Raw genomic sequence first — 18,907 nt, 5'->3', positions numbered from 1 at the left:
CGCGCCTGAAGTTCACCGGCTGCTGGTACATTTTTACGGAGAGACTGTAATGTCTCATCAGGATGTGGCAAACTGGTGTTGAAAGTTTGCAGCTGGTAGTGATGAGGAGCGCAATGGTTGACCCAGCACGGCATCAACCGATTTGAACGTAGCTCGCGTGAAGGAGCTGATTCAGGACAACAGGAGTATCACGTTACGACATCTGATGGTAGAATTAGGAATGTCGTTTGAAAACGTCCTACAAGACTGTCGCTTCGAGGATGTGAAACACTTTGGGACAACGTGGATAAACCCGCAAGAAGAGGTTTTTACCAGGAGAGAATCTTCAAACACATTTCGCGATGCAACGAGTGCTTCTACCGATATGGAGACTATGTCAGAAAAAGAACCTACTGTATGTACTATATGTTGGTTGTATGAAATAATAAGTACATATTTGACTACAACCTTTGTAACCTAACTTTCTGATCAACTTTCGGATATATATGTATATCTTCCTTGTTCGAAAGGCAATTCTTCTCTTCTGTTACCTACCTCAAAGAGACCGTAAAGAGACTTTTGCTTCCAATCATATTTCAAAACACTACTATTAAAGAATTGCGTTTCGGTTCACAGTGTGAAGCTATTGTAGACTTCCACATTGTAGAAATAAATGCCCAAATTTTAAGCTGTACATCTATAACTACTTGTTGCAGTAGATAATCAATATCAAAGATAGAACCTGTTTCTCGGAAGGTTAACCCTGTATTACAAATCTTATTTTGTGCCTACGTGGTTACCAATCAATATTCTTTATTATTTCTTTCTATATTATTATTTTTTAATCTGAAAATGGGCTTATTTATAGAATTATATCATCAATAATATTTGATGTCTTTGTAATACTTCATTGAAGAATTACATGTAGAAAGTTGTGTATAAAACTTGCCAGATGTATACTTGAATTACAAGTATGATGTCATGATGAGAAAGTTATACTTATGTGTGTAAATTGTTTTATATATATTGTAATAACAGATGAGTAAAGTAAAAAAAGCAAGGCAACTAAAAATGTAACATTTTGCATAAAAATATCGAAAAAAGTAATTAGGTGCAAACTTGGAAATTGTCTTTCTAAACTCTTTCATTTTTCTCATCACGCACCGCGCAACGTTATATTATAGTCTGGAACGGCGTCCGAGTTGTCTGTATTTTCTGTGATATCTTCTTCCAGTTCGTCTTCTCCCTCATTACTTCTTTCTACAAATATTTCATCAGCAGTATCACTAGAGTATTCATCAGAAAATATCTTATCGAACAACCTTCTTATTTCGTTATCTTGCACGTTTTCCCCTCACTGTGTCCCATAGATTCTCCACCAACGAAGACAAGAAATACAATACTATCACACAACACTTTGTACTGTTTATAGTCTAAAAACATTCATTTAATGTTAAAAACAAGAAACTAAATTTGTCAAAATTGATGAAAAAAAGAATTACAAGGTTACAAAACTTTCGTAAAACTTACCGCTAGACCTTCAAAGTATGCATAATACAACCGACAGGTACGGCTCTCAAACCAAAATTGGCCTGTGCCGTAATAGTTAGGAAGGTATTGCGGAAGAGGACAGCCACGCATGCGCGTTTTGATCTATTCAACAATTTTGGACATGCTATTTCGTAAAATTTACGAACGGTTTGCAATCCAGGGTTAATTCATATTGGAATGCTATTATTCGGTATGTTTTATCGTTCTTATCCATGAGAATAAAGGTTGAAACCGGAAATCGTTAATTTGAATTAATGCTGTATTGTATTTATTGTTATGGGAGGGAATATAAGTAACTCTTGAAAAGCTAAATCAACTGCAAAAAACTGTAACTTGATATCTCTGACCTCTTTTGCTCTACGAAAATTAGTATCGAAATCAGAAATAGTAATAAATTTCAACATCTTCTGGGACTCTTAGAGTGCTGCGCGTTCTGATGGAATTTACTCTCGAGACCCTGAGTTGTTTGCAGAAAGTCGCTTTAGCTAACAATAATCAATTTGTTTTTAAATACATTGGTGATACACATTTAAACTTAAATTATTAATTTCAAAAAGTTACAGTTTGAATACAGAATTAAAGAAGGAGCTTAAACCTACTCTTCGGGCAGTGAATCGACTGAAGGAAACCGTATCTCAATATCTTTTACCGGTTTTGCTCTGTGGACATTAGCATTAAAGACGGAAGTAATAGTAAATTTGAACCACTTGTGGGTTTGATAGACTTATCGAGATACTTATGATACGTTGCCTTAAATCGCTGAATCGTTTGCAAAAAAGAAGACAACACAAATAGATAGGTCTTGATTTTTCTTACCGTTTTCGTTCTATAGCAATAAACCCTGATACCGGAAACGACCGATTTGAATAAAGAATTAACGGAGTAGATGGACCATTCTCTTGGAACTCGGAAACAACTGCAGAAAATCACATCTCGATATATTTTACTCTGTTTGCTCTGATACCTGTTGACAGACAGATAGATGGACAAAACCGTTCTATAAGAGGTCCAATACTTACGCATAGCATAGTTTGAAAGTTTAAAATTTAGGATATCCCATTGCGTTACCTCGAAGTTAACAAGGGAACAAAGATACGTGATTGTATTGAACATAACATATACAATCTGTGAGTTTAACGTAACTGCAATTTGCAAGGGAAAAGTGAAATAAGTCGGCCAAAAGATACATTTAAAGCTAGAGTCTCTAAATTTGTTTGATTGAACTAAGAGAATGGCTCAGAAATCATCACTAGAAGGGTTCCGTTCATCCTCTCCATTTTAGACTGAACATGTTAATCTGCAATATAATAATTAATCTCATTATAAGCTTTAGCTTTGAATATAATAGCAGTGACTTGACTACCTTTAGGTTATGTATTATTTAGATAAAATCACAAATATAATTAAAACATTAACGTAATAAAAATTGAACTTACCTGAATTTAATTTAAGTAACAATTCCTTTCTTGCTGACAGGAGTGCTCCTGTTTGACCCAGGTAAATCTATAAAAGAACACTGCGTCTATATACACATATTGTTTTCTAATATTTGACAATTAATTGGTATTATTTTACTACCCAAACGTTAATACTTTTCACTGTAATTACAACTTGATTAATGAACTAAACTATTAATTATCTTGGTATAATCGTCTTGAGATTACTACACACCATAAACTACAAAAGGAACATTATAGCTACTTCTTTGATATTAAAATTAAGATTCGGATTTTTACGACATGTCATGTTTTTATTGATGGTATAAAAGCATATTTGAACTTTTATTAGTTTTAGGTCATGTGTGAGTCCAAAGTTATATAGACGTATATTTTGCTCATATTTTAGGAGACTTTCATTTGTTGCTCAGAAATACCCCTAGTAGCAAGTAAGCTTTCGTCCATTTGGCTCGTGCTTCGCTTTTGGCTTTCTACGCTTGCACTTGAAACGCATGCTTCAATACAGTCTATCTTTTGTTGTACTTGCAAGCGATGGTTTAGACCTTCTGCAGAGTGTCATGGCATCACTGGACGTCCAATGGCTGTTGAGTTGTCTCCAGCGTAAAAAGCTTGCGTCAAGCTTGAATGGAACACTGAATGGAAAGTTGCCACCATGTAACTTCGTTATTGCAATCCAGCTTAAGGCATGCTTGCCCGTTTTCCAGTCAAGCTGGATGCAAGGTTGGCCGGCTTTCAATTCAAGCTTACAGCACGTGGTTTGCAAGTTGTATCTACTACTGGAGATGTTTCTAAGTATTCATTATCATCATAGATATTCTACTATTATTGGCAGGACACTTGCCGCAACTTAGTAACTTCCATGTCCCACGGTCTTCTGCTAACTTCTTCGTCTTCAATTGCTATTAAATATCTTCCATCAATTGGAACCTACTTCGTTCCTTTCACCTTATTCCTCCCTCATACTCTAGCACACCCTTCATGAAATAGTTTCAGTTACCTAATGTAACAACCAGTTTTTCTTTCTTCTTCATCTTATTTTCCAAACAGTTCTTTTCCCGCAAAATACACTACATGTCTCTATCAATATTTAGAAGAAGTTAAACTCTTCTCAAAACTTAACAACATTTGTCACAGATAATAAAAACAAAGTCTATGAAGTTTTAGTGATAATACCGTGTGTCATACATATTAAATATATGTACACTCATGTCCAAAATGATTGTCGCATACCTATAACTGTCTTCTTGTAAGAATATAATCTGTTAATAATTTTGCAGGGTACTTTTAATACTGATACTAAGTGTATAATCGGGAAATGTGTATTTCTGGTAAATTTCATAAGAAAAGAATTATAAATACGAAAATTAGAATGAGCAATACAAATGTTGCTAAATGGACAATAAAGTTTTATTTTCGTTTTATTGTTCTTATTTACTACTCTTTCAACATGCAATTTGCCACATACATGTTTTTTCCTATTATACACATACTAACATTATAAGAAATACCGAGCGAAATCGTTATCAAATTATATTCCTACAACAACATATTTATAGACATGCGACAATAATTTTGGACATGAGTGTCCCTTAATAGTATTTATGTCGATACCACCAAAAACTTTATTTTTTAAAAAAAACATTACTACAAAAATGTGCTTAACCCATTTAATAAGCTTCTATAAAGTGTAACTGAATTAATATTCTGATAAAACTGCGATTCCACATAGTTGCGAAACTAAAAGTCTTAGAAAACCCGTGATGTTTAGCACTGAGCAAGAAGGAAGGCGAACATAAATATCGACCCTATGTATGCAGTAAAAGACAAAGTAAGAGAAGAAGACTAGAACCATTCATCTGACAAACATATTATAGTAGTATACTTACTTTAAATTGTTATTTATTTACCTGCAGAAGTGCTATATAAATCAAATATGGCATATGTGCGGAGTACTCCATTCCAATAACCGTAAATAAATTATTGGCTGTAAAATAAACTTTCATCTACAATCATTTTCCATTTTGCAACTGCCAAATGTTGTATTCCTTATGATTCTTACCAATGTAAGAAAATGAGATAATTTGTACTTGGAAACATGTACAATATTTGTTATGAAAATGCAAGTGTAAATATTATTTTGAAACGCATTCTTCGTTGCTTTGTGAACAATAGGAATCTACTTCATTAACCAAACATCGATTCCTTGAGACTACATGCTATTTCTTTAAGTCTTATTCAACATACGAAAGGAACTCTTCTCAATTTTGTAATTCATACATCTAATAAAATTCTACAATATTGTTAATGCTTAAGAACCAAAATAATGAAGCATGTATTAATCGTGATATTTTATTAAGCTGAGCAAAATTATATCAAAGAGTGTAAACTCGGTTGAACAAATTTTGTGAAAACAGGAAAACTGCTTTTAACATAAAAATTGGCATTGTATGATATCCAAGCTATTTATTAAGGTGAAATATTTAATGAAATACGCGTAATGAAGCTTACAACAGCAACAAAAAATTCATGACATGAATAATACAATGTAACCGAAAAAGTTTTTGCCGTCCTAAAACAATGATAAACAAAGAGAGATCCAGTACCTTTAAATTTTGAAGTCCACTTCATCAGAATCTAACACCTTTTGCTTACGTTTTTGCAACTGCTCAATATTCTGGTTATAAAACTCGGTGGTCATGGATGCAAGAAATCCATGAATGCTTTAATCAGGTCTGCCTCATTTGCGAAGGATATGCTAGGGAGTTCGTTGTCAAAATAATAAAACAGATTGTAAGCTGTTGGCGCAAGGTCCAGTGAATATGATACATTGCAAAGCGTCTTTGAACCAAGTTCCTAAAGGATCTCCCGTGTCCTTTTTTCCACATGCGGCTTGGTATGAAGTAAAGGAACAACGCATCCTGGTGATTTACGAATGTCGGCTTGAGGTCGTCATTTGAGGATACACTTTTCGTCACCACTGAGCAAGCGATCACAGATAGTTGCGTTCTAGTGCCGAGTGAAAAACAGACTGTCACTCGTGGTTACTTATTGGCTGCCGACAATGTGTAGGAATTCCCACTTGCTTAAATTGTACGACTTGACTATCGCATGCAGGTGCAGTCTGACTGCTTCAGCGGAAGCATGGATCAACCACAGTCCCCCTCGAAAGCTGCTTTCAAGGCCATGGCATCCAATAAATGTGTTGGTCCACTGTGAGGTTCATCTGAAAGGCTAATAACTCCCCAGTGGATTTTTAGGAAGAAATGCTTGGCGCCGCATTCGTTCACGGGATTATCCTAAAATGAGTGGGATATGCGGCGACTTAATGTGACAGCTCGGCAAGCCTACTTTACAATCATTCAACACACAAACGCAGACAAGCTGATTCGATACCTTAATTTGTTTTCGACACTATACGAAGTACGACTGCTGTATGTGGGCAGCGTTCCTGTATTATGGGAGATCAATCGCAAAACTAACTTAGCAGGCATTTGCATCATTTCGTTTCTTATCTGTGAGCGCATGTTTTATCGCACGTCAGAAGTAAAAAGCACTCTTTTGATTGCTCTATAATATGATGAATAACATTATGATTAACGGTAAATCCTAACTTTTTAACTACAATATTCTAACATACAATATTCTATTCGACTATTATATGTTGATAGACTACACCAACTAAACAAAATAACATTCGACATGGGAAATGGATGTGTGTGTGTGAAATTTTTGATGAAATGAATTATCACTAATTTTTTACGGCTTAGCAACGATACCGTTCGTAGCCAAATATAGGCATTATTTTTATTCTGTTAGAACATATTATTTATTAATGCGTTTTATATAAGTAATAATACATTCTTAAGCAGCAATTAGTATATATATATATCCTTGTATTTGTCTAATGCTGACATACGTATGTCTAAGAGCGACAATCGTAGTATAAAGTTAAACAAGAAAGTTCTGTCGCTTTTCCACCCACCACATTTTAACATCAATATGTCACCTAAAACGTACCTAAAAAAACAAAAATTTGGAAGTATGGCGGATGCAATAGGGTGTCCCGACATAGAATGGTGTCCCGGATAATCCTAGCAACCTAGGGCTTAGCGATGTCCTATAACAGGACGACCTTTTTGCGACTTAGAAGTGCTGGCTCCAGAGTTGACTTTTTCTTGAGCACGGCTCAAATGCTGACAGTATCCAGTTGCATTGAAGCTCAGACCAGCTCGGAGCAGTTCCCGATTCACGATGCTGCGAGCAGTCCCCCAAAGACACAAGAGGAACTTCTTCTGGAGAAGTGCTGTTTTCGACTGTTTTGGAATCGGTGTAGGATGCTAAGCAATGATGACGACGCCGTGGAGCTCCGACCAGGACCAACTTTTCATCACATGTCAACACTCTGTTTAGAAATGGCTCCTTCCTCAGACAAGACAGCAAAGAAACACGGATGACTCCTCGTTCCCTTCTGGACCGAAGACAAACCATGTGGGACCCATCGACCCAACTTGTAGCGTTTCCCAAGTTAATGGAGGTGCTTACGACTGGTTTCTCCACTCACACTGAATTATAGTCTTAGCTCCTCACATGTCTGGCCACTGGTCGCCTCAATTGCTGCCTGAAGATCTTCATTTTATACATGTGTTAATATTCCGGTAGGTGTTGCGTCTTCGAGTGTTTCGTCACCGTCCTTAAACTTCTTTCGCCCGTACTGCAGCGGCATTTGACCCCCGTTTGAACTCGTACGACATACACCCTTATGACGCTCTGTGGGGATCCCATGTTCATTCTGCCCTTACGCGAGTTCCGCAACAAGATAGTATGTTGGATATACCCACACCAACAAATGACCTTCGCCTTATCTTCATTCGTATTCAAGTCACGGTGTGAGGGACAATTGAACACAGACTTTCACAAAAAGAGAGATAACTTTCTCGGGTACCTTTATTGTTATAAATTATACGGTGCATAGAAGTGCAACAGAGGAAGTTAAAAGAGAAAGAGGAAACTCTATAGTAATTTGCTTGAATATACACTAAATGTGAAAAAAATGCCAAGGAACGTATTTGATACATTCTCCTTGTTTCTTACAAGTTCTGATACAATAACAAAGCATTAACAAAAATTTTCAATAACAATATATTTCAAAGCCTTTAGATTATATCTTTTCTTACAGTGTATCTCACATCCAAACAACACCAGTACTCCGGATATTATGATATCATTAACTGTTTCTGAAGCTCTCAGCCAATATTACCAGTTAGAAGTTACTCTACTTCTCAAGTAACTTTCACCTGATATTATTTCTTTTGATGTCCGATTTCATTTTTAAGTCTTGCTAGTTTCTTCACTAAGTAACGTTATTCTCGTATCTCTCAAACTAGGTGATCTCTTGTTTTGACCTCATTTTTTGTATTTTAGTTTTCTTACATATGCCATTGTGTCTTGTTTGTTCTTGTTGATTTTCATGTAGAATTTGCTACTAAGCACTATTGTATTCCGTTTAAACCAGCACGCAATTTTTATTCATTTTCTGCCAATAGTGCGATATCACTCAAATCTATGCGCGTGAGTATTTTGTCTATGAGCAAATATATCTAGACTGTGATATTCTCTACGTATCAATCATGAAAGGTATACTATGGGGCAATGTTACACATACGTCACATTTGAGTAAACAAAATACCTTTCCCCAGGCATGTAATTTTCAGAGGGCAAACATTAAAAATTACAGTACCTGAGTAACATAATAGTAACCGTCTATTATCATTGTCATTCTCGTTTCTCAGCAAACGAATCGGTTCCGTGTCGAACGAAATCTGGGGTCCGTGATGTTAGGACATTGTCAGCTGTGCTTGTTACCTGTGAATCATCAGGGATGATCTTCCATCCCAAGAGGTAATCAAGATGCTGAAAGAACTAGGAGTCAAAGTTAAAAGCTTTGACAAAATTCGAGGGGAGCTGAGGACGGGTTTCACTATGTAACTAATTTAAAGTTTCTGCCGTCCTTTGAGTATATATATATGTAACACAAATTGGTGTTCAACGAGACGACACTATGCGAATAACCAGTATATAGTTCTTGTGGAATATTTGACGATGAAATGCGTGGAGTTTTGTAATAAAACGAACCTCAGTAATTTCTTTAACTCAAGAAGTAACAGACTATTGATCCGATCTGTCATAACAAATGTAATACCTTCTGCCGGTTTTGGTTACTTCAACATTAAATGATCTACACATCTCAGGAGTGTAATCTTTGTTGGCCTGTGTAAACTTATGTAGTTCACATAAGTCCAACGTTTCTTTTAGTTTATTATCCACAACCTTCAAACCTTTCTTTTATGATGTAAGATATACTCATTTACAACTTCAAGAACAATCTCTAGAGGTGTTATTTCTACGTAGATTTAGAGAGCTTATACGAGTAACGTCCCTACCTAGATTTTGAGACGTTTGGAGACAATAGCATGGGTTTACTGACACAGACATAAACGACGTGTTTAGAATAGCGTAAAGCACCATAAGTCCACAGCACTCGAAGATTGCATTTAATAAGAACGTCTTCAAACACTTGTCACGAACTCCTAATTCCCGTTCCATTTTCTACTAACTATTCAAATGACTTCTAGAGGTAAGACTTGAGTCTTGCTTATACGTATGCTCAGCTAGTTGGCGTCCATACGCTACAACCGGGAAATAGATGTCATAATCATATTCTATACATGTTTTGCATTCATTCTCAGATTTCTAATAACCTTACGAATTCTCAACTTTTCCGCGTAGTTGAGTCTCGTAGCAACAATATACTCATATGAAATTTTTCCTAAAGTAATGATCAAAATGCATTGGCACGACGTATCATTATCACCGTACGTCATCATTGAAACATCACCACAAACAGTGATAACAAATTATGGATGGTATTTCCGTGGTTATTTCTTGTTATTTGGAATCTAACCGTTGCATTTCCAGTAGCTCTTTGTACAACTTTCAGCCAGAGTAACATGCATGTAGTAAGAATTGAATATAACAATTTGCATTTTCTGGTCCACCTAATATTGGTTCCATTTATATTTGAAACATGTATCAGGTAATCAATAGTGCGCTGTGGATAGATTATCTTTCGACCCACCTCCATGTTCTTTTTCATAGTTGATTCTTTTAACAACAGCTTCTGTTTTAAGTAACTGTTCGTGATAACTTTGGCACTAGCTACTACGTGTGTGATCACCTCTCCGCTGCGTGTATGTAGGTAAGAGACGTATTGGAAATAGCGTAACAGACCATTGATAGGCAACCAGTTTAATTTGACAATACTTTCACATGACACTGGCTAAAACTTCATATACGGAATTCATCCCTATAGCATGCCATTCTAGAGTTATTACACGGATGATACTGATATTCCTAATTCGGTCTAGTTTAAAGCCTTTGTAGAAAAACCTTTGTAAAATAGTAATTACCTTCTGCGTTGGCGTTCTGCCTAATCATTCATATTATACTAATAATCCATACAGTAAGTTCTAGTTACAAGATGATTACTGTAATAAAAGCTGATGATAAAACGGGGGTTCAATGAATATGCTCATCATGTCAAATTTGTTCTCTAAATAGTAACATAAAGGATTTAAATACCTTGGTGAAAATTAAATGCATCATTTCTAAATGCCAAAAATCACTACCGGGTTAGGTAATACCTGGCTACCACCCGTAATACCTGGTTAAGCATAACAGACGTTGTGCCGTCTGCAAATAAACTTTGACATCTGGTAGCTACAGTTTGATTTCGGTGCCTGTAAGATCCAAGATTATGCGAGAGATTCATCCTGGCTTAGAGGTTAGCGTACGCTCCTTTAGCGTGGAAGAACCAGGTTCGAATCAAGGTGGGTGCTCATGGGGTTCAGATTCCACGTTAGTCAGTAGATCCACTTCTCATATAGCCTCGCTCCTAAAAGGAATGCTAAACTCAAAATCCAAATCAAGAGTATGCAATTCGAAATATTCTCAACGGCATATTGCGCCATCCAAATATCAGAGCGGCACATTGCGCCACTCAAATATCAGGGAAGATCTTCCATCTAAATAAATGAATAACACGCTGAAAGAAATGATAGTCAAAAGCAGATATATATATAAAGGAGAATATGGGGAATGAAAGTGATTTCATACTTCAGAAAACAATGAGCCTGCACCATCATTTGCTCTACAGCGTTGTTCCGCAACATGTAGGAACCATGTCTAGTTGAAAGTTGATGGGTTCTTGCCGATCAGAATTGCGATTTGCATTTGATAGAGTTAAATATTTAGATGATTTACATTGCCTGATTAACCTAGCCTGGAAAAGACAAAAGTGCTCATTCTCACGATAGACCGCAATAATAGTAACAACACATTTTGTGTGTAAATAGTAGTGATTTAGTAATGATGTCCTGTTGCGTTGATCATGATCAAATGATTGGCAACCGATTACGTTCGTCGTAGGGGACCAATCTGTCATGTGTGGTTAGCATCCGATGCAGGAGACATTCCGTTTTATTACTTACATTCAGAGAAATTACATTATAGACTTTGATTCTTGTTTTCCAGTGTCAACTTATTGAGCACCCAATCGATAGTGACTATGTAAGTCTATCTCGCCTGAAATTGCATGATCAATCTCAAAGATCTACTTACATGGTTTTCTTATGGAGTTCATGTGTACAAAAGTTTGATCGCTGCAAATTGGGCTGTATAATTTGCAACAGTGTCAATGGAAAGACATTTTGAAGAATAATTGTAGAATTCCTTTGACACACGAATTGTCAAAAATTCATCCTGTTGAACGTTCCTGTTTGAAATCAGGAATCTAACGGAACCTCTACGCTGTACTTTTGTACAACATGTTCAGCAACACATTGCCTTTGTAATGTCTGAGTGCCTCAGTCACTTTCTTGTACGTATAGAGTTTTTGTGTCTTTAGACTCCTGACAGTAATCCATTACTGTAGACGGGTACTAAAGGAGTTTCCTACTAGACGGTAAAGCAGACATGCCATTAGTAGCAACATAATGTTATGTTTCTATTTAAATATATAATTGATTTATTTAATTTTGATTACTTTTTGTCTAAGATTATTATTTTCGTAAATAAAAAATATAAAAATTTGAGAGGCAATCTAAAACTTTGAATGTAACATCTTGTAATAATCATTAAATAAACGCAAATCATGAACGTCGGCGCTACGATAGAATCTGTTTTATAAATAAAACTTTTGGTGTTTATGCATGAAATCGTTTCTAGGAACTAAAAATATTATAAATACTAAGTAAGCACGCTAAGTTAAATTCGGAGTCTAAAACCACCAAATATTATAAATCCTGTTTGAGACAATACAAGATTCTGGAGGATGTGCGTTGGTGAGCATTGTAAATAAAACAAAACGCTATGTTAATATAGTTTATTACACTACGTTAACAATGTAAAGAAATGTATAAAAGAACTTATTTACAGAGTTTATCTTCTTAAAAACTTTCCGATAAGTTTTTTATCTTGTATCATCAAACGTCTTTTCTATCTTTCGAATTGATCAGGTTGAATATGTGGATAAGAATATGGAACATCATATCTCATTCTTCCTGCAAAGGATTTTAAAAATGTGATTTAGTTCCACTCAATGAACAAGTACATATTTTGCAACAATACAGTTTGATTATCATGTCTTCATGTATTCAAGTTCTAAGGGTACAACATAAAATAATATTAAAGAAAGGGTTAAATTAAAGAGGTAATAAAACGAAAGGAATAAATCCATAGTCTGAAAACAGCAAGAAAAATGTTGTATTATTTTCCACAGTAAATAAACTTATGACCAACAACTAAGTCACAGAGACTGATTGGCTACTAAAAAGCATGTATAATCTTATTATCTGAAAGAAATGGACTAATCTTTAACAGCTAAAATCCGAAAGACTGGACGAGTACCTATCTTAGTACTGTTCCTTTTAGAATATGTTGTTATGATTGAGAAGTACGACGTGCATCCAGAAAGTAACTTTGTCACGCGCCCATGTTGTGCGAAGCGTTCCAGGAAACAGCATGTTGTGCGAAGCGACTGCGTGCACTTGAAAGAATAATGTTCTAGTGTAGGTTTCAATCGGTACTATACCCAATTAATTAAACAAATTTTACAACTGCTCTCACTTCACAAGCGTTGCAAGCTGGAATAGGAACATCCATCTCCAATCTCTACCACGACGCTACTAAGAGCTCCAAGGAAGTTCCACTGGCGCATGCGGTATACTAGGCCCTTACTCTCTCACATGCACAGTCACTTCGAACAACATTCTGTTTTCTATCTATGGGACGCATGAGAAAGTTACTTTCTAGATGCGCCTAGTAACAATAATGATTCTGTAATTTTTACCCGGAAGAAAAATAACATATCATTTTTTAGAATTTAAAATCAGACAATTAACAAAAAATGTTATCTTGGGTTGCGGAATTAAAGACGTTATGGTGAACTTATAAGTGGGGAGAACTATGCATTTTTTAGAAAGTAGAAAAACTTTGTCTTCCGTTACAGTATTAAGGCTTTGATAATAAGCAAAACTACAAGCAGCTTCAATTATTAGGGCAATCCTTATTGCGATTTCCACAATCAATAAATTAAACATAAACAGAATCAGGATTCAATACGTTCTGACTTTCCAGAACCGTTTGACTGCTGATAAACATTTACGGATACGGAGCTTTCCAGCGTTAACTTAAGTATTATCTTAATTTCGAGACAATAAAAATATACAATATAAGCAGGAAGACATATGTAGCTTCTAAACATTAAGGAAAGCGTTATTTTCCTCTCCAAAATTAAAACATTACAAAACCAATAGATGTACCGAAAAATACACAGCTTTTACGTATTGCAGATAATATCATGTCTCCTCTCAGAGTCAAGCCACTAATGATGAAGAAATAAGTTGGAATAAGTATATAGCTTTTAAATTATCTTTGATTTTCAAGAATTGAATACTGAAAATAAACCGATATTTTGGGGTTACAATCTACTTTTTAATTTGATGGAAGTATCTTGTGTCTTCCCAGAATCTTATGCTTATTTACTCGCTAACCAATATAAATGTTTCATTTCAGCGTTTTTCGTATTCTTTTGTTAATTGCAACAATAATTCGAACTTGAATTTTAGTATGATGTTTCAAAATAATCTTGAAACGCCATTGTAACTTTTAAACTAATAAATGCAAAGCGCTAAAATTTTGTCTCATGTAAGTATCAATAACGGATATTATCTGAATATTCTGCAATAGAAGCAAGTTAACGGCGTTGACAATACTCAAGTTGAAGTATTTCAAATGATACTACGACATGTTTTTACACATTTCAAATAATATAAAAAATAAAACTTACAATGTCACACTTGATTTGCAGTGTTGCAAACTAAGATCGGAACGGTATCACGGATATCGAAAGACAACCAAATTCTGAGGTTTCATAATAGAAGTAACGATAGTAATATTGACAGGGTAAAGAACATTCAAAGTAACTTGGCGTCAAATACCACAGTCATTTGACATTTTTGAAACAAGTAGGAAGAAAGGTAGAAGGAATTAAAATTTTTACTTTCTTCTATGGACATTATTTCGAGAACATGATTAAATAAATATTAAATCCAATTGTGTAGATATTTTGGAAACCAGCTATAGAGATAATAATGTCTTTTATAAGAACTTGATATCTGAAATCATTTTAGAGATATGAAAATTTTGAATTTCATATGTTGCTTAAATAACGTATTTGGGGAAACGTTCTCAAACTTAAAACAATTCTTTCTTTACAGTACAATATTACTTGTTTATGTCTCCGTTCTTGGAAATACGCATTTTAAATCCGATTAAAACTATTTGCTATGCAAAACAATAAGTTTATGTAAAAATTAATAATAACGTGCAACAGTTTCGCCAACTGTTAACTTAAAATTAATAACGTGACGAAAGTATTACGGGTTATTAATTTTTACACTAAATGTATTGTTTCCTCAGCGGTAGTTTCAATTAGATCTAAATCTACTAAACAAATCTTGCACACGGAACATATTACATAATTTCAAGCATAATTGTTGTAAAATTTTCTAGTATTAAACATTTCTCCAAACTGTTCGAGATATAAAATTGCAGTAAACGATATTAATGTCTTCACATTTATTGAAAGACTTCCAGGCAAGTTTACTATGTATGTACCTAAGCTATTTTATTTTAAAAAAATAAAAGTTGTTTTGAAAAGTTAAATTTCCAATCCTGTGACTCATTTCTTCTACTTATTCGAAATTGACCATATTACCTATGTCGTATATTCAATATTACTATACATTCGGCATGTATTGCCCCGTCCGTATCACTTACGTTATTACTGGTATAGAGGCCATCCAAATTTGGATGTTTTGTGATATTGTATGAACCTTAATTTGGAACACTGCAAAATAAGTGCTAGTGTAAGTTTTTGTCTTGTAGATGAATTTGGAATAGGTAGTAAAATGACTCACTCCCATTTTAAAAAATGACTTTATGTTAGATTGGTAACAATCCTGGTCGTATTATGCAGTATACCAAACAATGAACTATCTCCAATATTTTCATGGTATAAAAACAGAATATTTTGTCTCCTAGTTCAAGGTTGCAAGAACATATCAAGAGAAATGATCCATATATATCAATCAATAGATTGTTATTTTGATGAACAATCTGATACTCGTGAGTGTAAACCTTTGTAAACGGGAAAATAATCATCTATGTAAACCTATAAGTAGATACTGTCATAGAATCATGTTACTTACTAACATAAAACTCATAATGAAATACACCATTTGAACTCGCCTCTTTTGTTACGCTGTTGGATAGGGACGTCATTTTATCTAACAATATTATCAGGTGTAAAATTCTCACACAGAAGGCATTTTAAGATGTTCGATGGTATATCGGTAACCCAAGAGCCTTGTGAATATTCTGCATTTTGCGGCACATTCCATGTTTACAAAGAATTTAATTGATGACGCAGACAGAGCAGCACAAATGGCTATTAATCCAGCTTCGAGAGCACAAACTTTTACTAAACATATTTCTGTTGTTTTATGAGATATAGTAATCATTGTCTATTACCCAGTCTAAAATCGATTACTAGCACACACGATTAACTAACGAGGATCTTACTAACTTGTTTCTCACTGATAAAACATAAAACGTATACAATATTGTTCCTTTCTATGTTAATAACGCGCAGAAACATATTACACCATCTGAGTAAGAAAGTATTGCTTAATATTGTAACAACAGTATAAAGAAATTAATAGGTCATTCATGACACAATCATACCATTACTAAATAAGATAAGTCTTATAGCACGTTTATGAATATGAGATAGATAATTGTAACTCCTCCCATTAGATTCACATTACAGAACAACATAACATAAGAGACTAAAGTTGATACTTAATTGTACATTTAGAACATGTTAATTCAATGTTTCATATCAATTCCATATCGATTTCATATCAATTTCAATTTCAATTACAATTAGATTCTCGCATGTCAAAGACTTACTTGTAAGAACTTTAACCTAGTTATTTTAGGCTACAATATAGTAGTTCACAAAGCAATACCAATCTGCACTGAACTTGAAGACTTATGAATTTTTAAATGTAATTTCAGCCTTATTTCAACATATTTCAACGTACGCTAGATAATAATACGAATTATTGCTTTACAAAGTATTCCACTTATTAAAGAAATACATTTTGTAGCGATATTTTTACGAAAAGGAAGAAGCTATGTACCAGGCATAGTTTTCCATACACATTTCTTTCCTGCTATTTAAATATATATTAACCAAATATCCCATTTTTAGTAAATTTATGATCATTGAAAATATATTTTCTTACCTAGTTATATTAACCTATTTTAAGCTATTTGCATAACAATAATAGGTAATAATAATTATTAAGAGGATTAGAAAATAAATAAATTAAATGAACAAGAAGGAACATTTATTGTGATGTTATGTTACCTTTTGGTTAAACTTAGTGTATCTGTAACAACGGATAAAAAATGACTCTTACAACCTTACTAAGCTCTTTATTATGATGCAAGACACAGAAAGATATATGGTACAGTTATTGGCATATAACGTGAAAGTATAACTAATTGGTAAATAATTTCTGATTAGTTAAAACATTTGCCGGAGGTAAGAGACGCATCAATAGAAACGTCACATGTACCTGGACAAACTATCATGCTCATACCAAAATGCACATTAATAAATTATGGAAAAATAGAAAAAAAAGTTTCATAGCAATAAAATCTTTTATTCTGAAATTTCTCTCCTCATTGAACTTCCCCTACCGGGCAAGTTATAGTAAAACTGGTACTGCTAAGATCTAGGTAGAGGTAACAAACAACTGAGCTATGACTTCTATGCATTCCTCTTTCAGCTTCACTTCATACCAGCAAATAAAAGAGGATAGGTGTATCTGAGATTAAATATGGGATGATAACAAATTACAGCCCCCTCTGGCTGCAAGAACAGAAAGAGAGAGAACGAATTTCAAATCCATACAAGGCAAAATTCTATGATGAAAATTGTCTTAAATGGAATAGTGTGTGCTTCCTACTTTGCCATCAACACAAACTGTATGATTTTTATCACACCTATAAAACACGGTGGAGCCCTCAAAGACTTAGTGATCGGCTGCCGGATTACAACCGGTGGACCTCGTCATCCTCAATCAATCAGAATCACACCGACACAAATAAACTCTAACAATATATATATATATATATATATATATATATATATATATATATATATATATATATATATATATATATATATGTGTGTGTGTGTGTGTGTGTGTGTGTATTTATGTATGTATATATTTTAATCAATTATATAGTATGGAAACTAATAAAATTTAAATTATTATGTCGCCCGGGAATCTATCTTAAGCAAAATCTGAAATAATTCTACTAGTTATGGAGTTTATAGTTCTACATTAGTTTACGTTAAATACTGGTGGACAACTTATCCTATATGAAGGAGGCACTTATATCTTTCATGAGAACCATATCCTTAAACATATACAAGAAATATTGTTTTACGTATTAAGTTATAAGTGGTTTAAAATTATAAAAGATAACAATATAATTTTACCTGCATAAGGCTGAGGAGGTGCAAAAGATTGCAGGTCATCATAATATGCACTTCTGAGCATTCTACGGCTGGGCCTTCCGCCAGTTGCATTGTTCCCAGATCCTTTTGCTACAAAGTGTTACAGTAATCTTATAGTATTATCTTAGTTAGAAATGTGTTTAAAAACAGTCATAAATGTATTATTTACCTCCTCCACATGGAATATACCTACATTGTCAATTAAACTTTGATCTACTCAGCATGATGATTATTGTATTGTATACTTTGGTTTGCTAACAGTTGTGATAACGTTTTATTTGCCTATTTATGAAGGAAATGTTAACATTTGATATTTGATTTGACGTTAGCTCTAGGGTTAGGTACGGTCTTATCTTCTTTCACTGTAAATTGTTAATCTATGGACGGATAAATCGTACTCCTGTTGAACTCCAGTAACTGTCTTTTATCAGGCCCCACTCTTTATTTAAAATTTACCTTACTTTCTCAACTTCTTCTATTACAACTATATCACCAGTCTTTTACTTGTTTGCATTGGTTCTTACACTAATGAGTAAATGTTCTCATAAAACAATCGAAAATCTAGACATCGAATGTATATTTGTAGTGAACAAACTGAGAATAATAAAGACTACAAAAACTGAGCAGCAGACATCACATTATAATGCAATAATGTTTAGTTGTAGAAATAAATTATTTTGTATTTAGGAATAAATGAAAAAAGCAA

General features: G+C 34.2%; 2 protein-coding genes across 3 annotated transcripts in view; both read right to left on the bottom strand.

Moving 5' to 3' along the window:
- The window catches only part of LOC145683726 (uncharacterized), a 211,046-nt gene extending 205,979 nt beyond the window's left edge, over positions 1 to 5,067 (bottom strand). The window contains exons 1-2 of the mRNA XM_081755197.1: positions 4,895 to 5,067; positions 2,967 to 3,033 (exon numbers count right to left, since the gene is read on the bottom strand). Of these exons, the coding sequence (XP_081611323.1) occupies positions 2,967 to 3,033; positions 4,895 to 4,990 (163 nt within the window). The 5' untranslated portion in view covers positions 4,991 to 5,067. The remainder of the gene's footprint in view (positions 1 to 2,966; positions 3,034 to 4,894) is intronic.
- Positions 5,068 to 12,411: 7,344 nt separating this feature from the next.
- LOC145683724 (uncharacterized) overlaps positions 12,412 to 18,907 on the bottom strand; it is a 154,835-nt gene continuing 148,339 nt past the window's right edge. For both annotated transcript variants that reach the window (XM_081755195.1, XM_081755196.1), the window contains 2 exons: positions 18,184 to 18,291; positions 12,412 to 12,604 (listed from right to left, as the gene is read on the bottom strand). In XM_081755195.1, the coding sequence (XP_081611321.1) occupies positions 12,540 to 12,604; positions 18,184 to 18,291 (173 nt within the window). In that variant the 3' untranslated portion in view covers positions 12,412 to 12,539. The remainder of the gene's footprint in view (positions 12,605 to 18,183; positions 18,292 to 18,907) is intronic.

Source organism: Thermobia domestica, chromosome 4 (assembly GCF_964235325.1).
Source record: "Thermobia domestica chromosome 4, izTheDome1.hap1.1, whole genome shotgun sequence".
Taxonomy (NCBI): domain Eukaryota; kingdom Metazoa; phylum Arthropoda; class Insecta; order Zygentoma; family Lepismatidae; genus Thermobia; species Thermobia domestica.
Note: the sequence above shows the minus strand (reverse complement) of the source record. Positions and strands in the feature narration are given on the sequence as shown.